General features: G+C 37.9%; 1 protein-coding gene across 1 annotated transcript; it reads left to right on the forward strand.

The window, feature by feature from the left end:
- The first annotated feature begins 6,323 nt into the window (after positions 1-6,323).
- Positions 6,324-8,132, forward strand: LOC136717178 (uncharacterized). The gene has a single exon (XM_066694669.1). The coding sequence runs from the start codon at positions 6,766-6,768 to the stop codon at positions 7,501-7,503; it is 738 nt and encodes a 245-aa protein (XP_066550766.1). The 5' UTR covers positions 6,324-6,765; the 3' UTR covers positions 7,504-8,132.
- Positions 8,133-8,754: the final 622 nt, after the last annotated feature.

The following is an 8,754-nucleotide window of genomic DNA, read 5'->3' on the forward strand; positions in this document are numbered from 1 at the left end:
TCCCTGTGTCATTGTTGCCACCACAGAACACATTACTGGCCAATTCAGGAAGCAGGCATGCCGTTTTATACCTCTACAAGCATCCAGAAATGACTCGAGATGAAACAACCAAGGACATATGCATTGCAAATGAGCACAACACCAGAGACACCATTTACAATCTATGGTAGGGAAACTTTCATTATGAACAATACCGCTCAAAGCCGTTCAGATGAACAGTAGCAATGCTTCTACAGGCATATACATCGAAACCGATGAAACTGCCTCCAGTACACATGCATCTCTAAGCACACCATGAATGAGCCATACATGATACATAAAGTGATAGATTGCATCACTTCACAACCGCTTCTGGAGAAAATGAATAAAACCGAAAGAGTAATACAGCAACGTATTCTCCTGGGCTCTCGGCACTCTTTCTATTATGCTCTTTATTTCATTCTGCTTCCATATGCTTCTGTGTACTTATGTATTGTTGGCACTTCTACCATTTTACTGCCATTTTCCCTATACCTCCCCTCCCTTTAGCACATACCCAGGACTTTACTGTGTTATGTCTGCACTTTTTACCTCATTGTACTAGGATGTATGCTTATTGTATTTTGTACTAATTGTACTACTGCACTTTAGTAAAGAATCTGATCTAACCGTTTAAAGCTTTTCCTCCTTTATACAATGTTTAAACCCATTTCTGCCACTATGTACAATCTATAAAATATAAATATATACATTTTTTTAAATATATAATACTGTATATCATGAGTCTAACTCTTGAAAGGCCAACAAAATTATTATTAACCAAATCCACACACACAACTTTTTTTTTTTTGAAAAGCGCTGAAATAGTTGCCTGTTAGTAAAAGCACTGAATAAAAAAAACGTAGTTCTAAAATCATCTATTAAGTGTCATCATTTTATTGTTCGCCTGCCTTCCTGCTTGATTTATGTCTTTAGAGATCTTCTGAAATAAGAAAGGTATGCTCCATTCATGAATAACATCTGTCAGCTTCACTTTGCTAGGATACCAATTTGAAATGAACACCATAGAAAAACAATTTATAAAATCAAAGAGGCAGAAGCCATTAATTGCACCGATTCAAATCCAGTCTGGACTGCCTGCTATTGTTTGAATAAAATTCAAATGTCCAATTCATGGCAATAGTCTATGTAAATCCTTCAAAGCCTGGCTGCACATGTGCGGACTACAAATTCAGTATACAAACAATGTAGCTAAAAGGAAAACACATGGTGTCATTGCTGTTAATAGCAAAGAATGAAAAGGACCAAGATTGTACCTTTAAAGATTGAGAGTCTAGGTACGCCCCTGTGAAAGTAAGTACCTTAGATGTAGGCCTAAATAATTACATAGAACAATCTACTGAAATATTAGGTAGAATTATCTGAGAAACGTGTTTCATGGAGCAGCATCCATGTTTTTTTTTTCAAAAGAACAGGAAGGTACTTGGAGTGTCTAATGGGCTTTTAAATATGGCAAAAAGAACAACACTTTGTTAAACACAACACTGTGCACAAAACTAATCAGACACTAACACAGCAAGATGTGATCACATGGCCTTGTGCTTTATGCAGGGCCTGCCGCGGCCATTCGGACTGAAGGGCTGAAATGTATTCCACAGTATTCAGTAACTGGATGATTGTGTTAGGTTTGAGTTAGAGTTTGTTTTAATGGACAGAATTAGAACTCAGGACACATCACTTAACTTTCAGCATCTAGCTTAAACTTTTGGATCACACAACCCCAACGTAATCTGTGTATTTAAAGTCTATGTAAAACAGGATGAATTGTCTGGGTGACTTCCAAACCTCAACATACACAGCTGCTGTCAAGCTATAGAAAAGGTTTTTTTTTTTTTTTTTTTAAATCACTATTAATTTACATGAAGCTCGGAGCTGAATTTGATTTAGTGCTGTTACCTTTTGAAGCTGTCTATGTTGACATTGCTCTTTTTAATGTGTAATGGCCGTTTCATGACCTTAATTCCCATTTTGATGCTGGCTGTAATTTGGACCATGACTGATCGGGCACTGGGAAAGCAGAAATAAATTAATTTCTCCTTCATGGAAAAAAAATGTAATAATACTAAATGTCACTGAATACGATAAAGAGGCCACTGATTTGCTTCCTGTTATACTTCTTGTGTTAAAAAATTCACTGTTATTTCAGTTGACATGGACTTGCTGCCTAGAATCATCTATAAAAAACCTGAGATTGGGGGAGCATCCATACATCTCCCCTTAACTTTCTTCTCTAAAAACCAAGGATTGCTGACAGAGGCGCCCAGAGCACATGTCACATTTTTTTATGAATCAGTACTTTCCCTCTTCCAGCAACAGTCACCGGCAGCACTGAGATCTCATTTCCTGTCTCACTCTTATCCTGCTCAGCACACTAAGTACTGAAAATGTCGTGAATAAATCTAGAGCTGCGGTTTCATTTCAGAAGTGGCGTCACAAGCTGCCATTCAGTCATTTCTCACGAGCCTGGTGTTATATGTATATCGACGAAGAGCCCATAGTCACTGCCTTAATTACGCAAAAACTATGTAAAACAATTCACGTGTATGTATGTATGTATGTAGATAACGTTAGAAAGTATGGGTAATAGAAATAGGGCAACAGAAATTGTAACACAGGACCTCCTGATGAAACACACACACAGACATGTACACATGCAAACACAGAGAAAGAAACAATCAAACAAGGAAAGCCAAACCTGCCCTCTGGAGGGGATTTTATTACATAATCTCTATACTGTCTGTATGGCAGGATTTTTTTTATGTAAAAAGTCTGGCTTCTTTAAATAATAACAATAATAATAATATTAATATTAATAATAATATATAATAAAAATAGATTTAGGTATAATTTTTGTAGTCAGTGCTGATAGTAAACTCAGATTGCAGTTTGGGGCCTATTGTGGACTCTGATTTACTAGCTGTACCTGTGAATTTTTCTTTTTCATATTTTAAACTTACTATAGCAATATATGATATGCATATTTTCTTAACATTGTTAATTTTGTTTAACAATACATATTAAGAAGTCAATTTCCTAAAGAATGAATATTTCATGGATAAAAATGTCAAGGCGGTGACAGAAGCTTTTCATTACTGAGGATACACAGGTTTTGTGTTTGCTTGATCAATAGGTACATCCGTTCAGACTTCTCTCCACACAGACCTGTTTATTCTTGAGAACTGAAAACGGTAGAATGAGCCATAAAAAGCTCAGTTATTTTAATCAAATTAGCTTGTCTCCCTGTTTATCACATTTTAAACAAAGGGGACAAAAGGGGATTGCTAGCAATATCCTAATAACACTTTTATATTACTGTCCCTCAGTCAAGAAATGACATCAAACATCTGCCTTTTTTTCTAAGTAAATTTAAACAGGTGCAGGGCTCATCAGAATAATATTTCGTATCAGTGTTTTCAGTCGTAATGATAATGTAATTCTCTGTTAGAGTCAGTGGGCTGTCCTGTGGTGTACCTCGTGAACATGTCTTTGATTCAATACCTTTGCAGACCAAGAATTTGTACCTTACATCTACTTGGGGTAGAAACAAAGGACACAAAATAACCAAACACTACCTCCATGCCAAAAATACGTGTTTGGTTAAAATACGGTATTACATACCATAAAAAATACAGAATAGTTCCCTGCTTTGTAATAACTAGCTGTTTCTACCAATCCCTTTTATCCCAAAGCCTTTGATAAAAATGAATCCCCTGGGATAATAAAGATTTTACATGTATATATACACATAAAAGGGATCAAAATAATAAGGATATCTAACACCTGCAACTTGTAATGAAACTGGGATACACTTTTGCTCATAATTCATGCAAAGGAAAATATATTTATGTAGGATATTGGGATTTTACAACAAACTTTTCAACAAAGCTACTCTCATCAAAGGGAGGCAAGTGTGCACAGGCCCTTGCAGTACGATAGACAGCCATGACTGTATGGCAGAGTTTAATCTTCACACTTGACTGGATGTGTGAAATACTAAGCTTTCATTGAGCTGTAACACTTTTTCCTGCCAAAAGATGTGGTTAGCTAACAAAAAACATTTTTAATTTGTTTGCTTATTTTTCTTAACTTTCTATAGTGACATAAAAATACAGACCAAGGGAAGGGGCAGAAGGCAAGAGGAAGGTATAGTTTACATCCACCAAGATTGGAGGTGGGTCCCTTCCTCAATATGAGCTACTGCATTTGGTCAAAGAGCATAAGTTAAAACTATGGCACAATGGAAATTGTTCCTGTCAATGTGGTTAGTGGCTGATAAACTACATCCTCTCAAACTCAATTGCCTGAAAGCAAAAACTACTAAAACCAATCTCCATTTCCTTTCATTAACAGTCTTCATTAACTACCCATTTTTGGTTAAGGGACTTATTAAGACCAACACTAGAGGTCACTGCTTATCTCATATGGTCAGAAAAGCCAGAGAAAACACATACTGACTTGGCATCGAGAACAGGCCCAGAACAAGTCATGCGAGTGCACAAAGGTTACAATGACAGACAAGAAAAGAAACACAACATAACAGAATAAAAAAGACAAAAAGGTTATGAAGAGTACAGAACTGCAGTGAAGTGAAATACACACTAGGAACATAAGAAGAAACATAAGAAAGTTTAAAATGAGAGGAGCCCACTGGACCCATCGTGCTCGTTTGGTGTCCATTAATAACTAAGTGATCCAAGGATCCTATTCAGTCTATTTTTAAATGTTCCCAAATTTTCAGCTTCAACCACATCGCTGGGGAGTTTGTTCCAGATTGTGACACCTCTCTGTGTGAAGAAGTGTCTCCAGTTTTCCGTCTTGAATGCCTTGAAGCCCAATTTCCATTTGTGTCCCCGGGTGCGTGGGTCCCTGCTGATCTGGAAAAGCTCCTCTGGTTTGATGTGGTCGATGTCTTTCATGATTTTGAAGACTTGGATCAAGTCCCCACGTAGTCTCCTCTGTTCCAGGGTGAAAAGGTTCATTGCTGCATTCCATTATGCTGGAGTGCATTTAATTGAGTTGTGCAGCTTTGTCCAGCACACAATTCAGCATTTTAAGTGTGTGCGTCTGTGGATGAGCTTTCCTACCATGCATTTACCAAAAAAAAAAAAAAAAAACCCTCTATATCCACCCACATTCCTTGATTTCCACTGATTTTTGGATTCAAGTTTGGGTTCTTGTACTTTGAATGTCATTCCTCATTAAACAATTATGTACATGCAACACCAAACCTCAATACAAAAAGCAGAGCCAGGTTATCATTTCAGTTCAGTTCTTTTCAGCCGTTTTCTCTCTTGTCCCAGAAGAGTTTCCATAGCAAACTAATTTGAAATGCAGCCACAATACAATGAATGGAGTGCTACTTGACAACTCCACAAATGACTGCAGCTGAAACTACTTTGAACTCTCTAACAATTACACTGCACTTATGCAGTTGCATCCCTATGACTTGTGTGCCTGCAAAATCATCTCCATTTGGATTGTCCTCAGTGTGATATATTGAACTAAAAAAAGATTGACAAATCCAACTGATCCCACTGTCGAAGACTGGTCTAAAGCAAAGACAAAACATATTGTATACTATATTTAAATTGACCACAGTATAAAACAAATTGCTCTGGGGGTGTGCAGTATGCTTTAATGAGGATTGATAATCAAAAACAAAGTACAAGAATCCCAACTTCAAATCATTGGGAATTTAGGAAACGTCATATACTGAGAAATTTGACCAGTTTTCATGCAATTAATTATTTTGCTTTTTAACGCAATAAACTACATTTGTACTTGCTACATCGTATTCTAGGTTCAGCTCGGTGCTGATTTTAATTGTCGTATAGGGAATTGAAAGGTCGCTGTCCAGAGTGCTGAACTCGTCATGTGACACCCTGCACACTAGAAATCAGGTAAATTGCATGGGAACGGTTCCAGTGTGCGTTAAGATTTAGGATGCACATGCATGAAATAAAGCGTACGTGTGGGATAGAAAATGTAATATGTACTGCTTCGTAGTGTCAACAAGTCTATGTCATCTAACAGTAGGTATTTCTAAGTATTGCCCTGGGGGAATCACATATTTCGAATTGATAAGCAAAATGTGCTCATCCTTAGAAGTAACTCTGTATGCATGAAGAAAACTAGTTTTTAAAGGATGTAAACTACTTGAAAGAATCTGCTGAGCTGATTAAATCAAGATTCCTTATTTTTTTTAGAGGGGTTGCCGTCCCTTTAAGAGCCTTCACCCGCCTCTTTTCCTGTATGTGTTGCAGAGCCAATTCATTTGTTGGATAAGAGAGGCAGCCTGCTTCTGTACCTTATGATCTCATTTAATCACTCTGATAAATCACACCGAAGCCCATACTGCGGAATTGCTGTGGTCGTTATTCCCTTGGAGGTTTTGGAGGAATAAACCTTTTTTCTTTTTTTCATGGGGATTTGTCCAAGTCTGCAAATCCAGGAAAACACCAGAACAGCAGAAATTATTATTGCTATTCTGCTGGAGAAATGGAGTGCGGCAACGGATTTCACACAGCAACCGCTATGTTTCCAAGAGCGAGATGAATGAAAGAAACCTCAATTTCGAAACAAAATAGACAGTCGGGTGCCAGTGATTTTTTTTTATAACAATACAATTATTGTTCTTATTATTACTCCTTTCTCTTGGATTGTGGATAATCAATAACGTTCAAGACGGACGGGGTTGTGGAGCTCAGAGGTAAAAACCGGGGCAACATGAGAGAGAGGGACTTCATGCCCAGTATGGAGAGGGGCAAACCTGCCACATACACGGGGGACAAAAAGGCAAAGATGGCTGCGAAGACCAACAAAAAGTGGGTGAGACTGGCCACCGTTTTTGCCTATGTGTTATCCGTCTCCTTGGCTGCCATCATTTTGGCGATTTATTACAGCCTGATTTGGAAACCAACATCTGCTTCTACAGCAACCGCAGCCCCAAACACCCCCCACACAGCAACAACCAGCAGCCTTGCCCCCACGGAGAACGGGACCAGTTCCAATCAGACAGACCTCATATCGGCCACTGATGCCCCGGGCTCGACGGGCGCGATGGGCTCTGATCAGCAGAGCACGTCTGACGGCTCTGGAGTCACTTCGCCCTTGGTGGACAGGGACACAACAGAGGCGCCGGGGCCGGTCAGTAGTAATATCAGTGGAGTACGACGGATGAGCCTTGAAGAAACGGGGTCTGATTTCATAGTTGGTGATGTAGCAAGACATCAGATAACCCCTTCCCAGGCCCCAGCCGTTGGTTCCTCAAATGCAAAAGACCTGCAATGGGGACAGACAACGGCCCAGGCCGGGGAGACCACCCAGAGACAGGCGCAGCAGCTGAGAGATGCAAACCATGAGCTGGATACAACAGAGGGGTCTTCTTACTTATTTGAGCACCTAGTTTCTAAAGACACAGAGGATTCAACAGTGAGAAGTTCATCTACTTCAGGACACACATAAACTACAGATGACGCATTGAATGCATTCTAAACGATTTAGATACACAACACACCTGCTTTTAAAATATTACTTTTATTTAGACACGTCACTTTTTCATTTATGCCTTAAACGACTGTTATCTTTGTTTTGGATAGTCGATATTTTCTTTCAGTCCGCAAGGTTAAGTTCAGTCACTCGTATAGCCACTACGATTGTATCACTGTATTCTATACACACATATATAAATATACATATATAAATATATAAACAAGAGCAACGCTTTTCAATTACAGAACGTGTAAATACAACATGATGTACATTTTCGACGGCCTTTCGGTGGCCAAAGGACATGCTACGGATGAATGGTTGAACATGAACATTTGTAAAGAATATGGCTCGTCTAAATATAATAATCGTAATACTAATTAACCAGGATTCCTCTGGCTTAAGGAAAGTCGTATTGAGTTGAGCTCAGGTATGTGCATAGAAAAATGTAAATGTGAAATATAATGTATTTGGTATTGTACATAAGGCATATTGTATATTCTCCGACCTGGATTAAAGTTTTAGCCAAAATAGATACTTTTTATTAAAGCAAAAATGTACAATAGGTATATATCAGAAAGCAAATAAACGTCCTTGTAAAAATACACTGTTGTTTAGGTTTTGTAAGTTAATACAAAGAAGGCTTATTTATGATAGATACCTTCTTTAATATTAAACGCAATTTTATTTTGAGTTATCAGTGATCTCTTACCTAATACATCGAAGACACGCATTACCCACAGAAACAAGTTTTTTCAGCATTGAGACATCCCTATTCCTGTGGAAATGTTTATATCACTACATTTTAATGCAGGACAATTTTGTGACTTATATAAGGTGACATTACATAAGTTATCTCAAATATAAGTAATATGAAATAAGACTGTTATGTTTAACACTTTGTCTTGAAAGAATCCAGGACCCCTAGTTTTAAATGTACTTTGCAATCATGCTTGTGACAGTAAGTCTCCCCTTAATGGTGTTTTCAATTTTACACTAAGAAGGCTAAAAGCTTTCCCTAATGTTTGATGTTGGAGACCTGGTAAATCTTTGTCAATTTCAACAACTGCATTCCCTGATTATAGAGGGATGAAAGCACACAAATTGTATTATGTTTTACACTGTAATACATGACATATCAAAGGAGCAAAATATCCATTTCAAAAGGTACTGTACAAAGATAGTGAAAAAATATTCAGATAAAAATCAAATTATGCCTTTGTGTAA

This window comes from Amia ocellicauda, chromosome 21 (assembly GCF_036373705.1).
Source record: "Amia ocellicauda isolate fAmiCal2 chromosome 21, fAmiCal2.hap1, whole genome shotgun sequence".
Taxonomy (NCBI): domain Eukaryota; kingdom Metazoa; phylum Chordata; class Actinopteri; order Amiiformes; family Amiidae; genus Amia; species Amia ocellicauda.

What these genes read in the sequence shown, in the direction of transcription:
- LOC136717178 (XM_066694669.1), top strand. Translation starts at nt 6,766, where the DNA reads ATGAGAGAGAGGGACTTCATGCCCAGTATGGAGAGGGGCAAACCTGCC.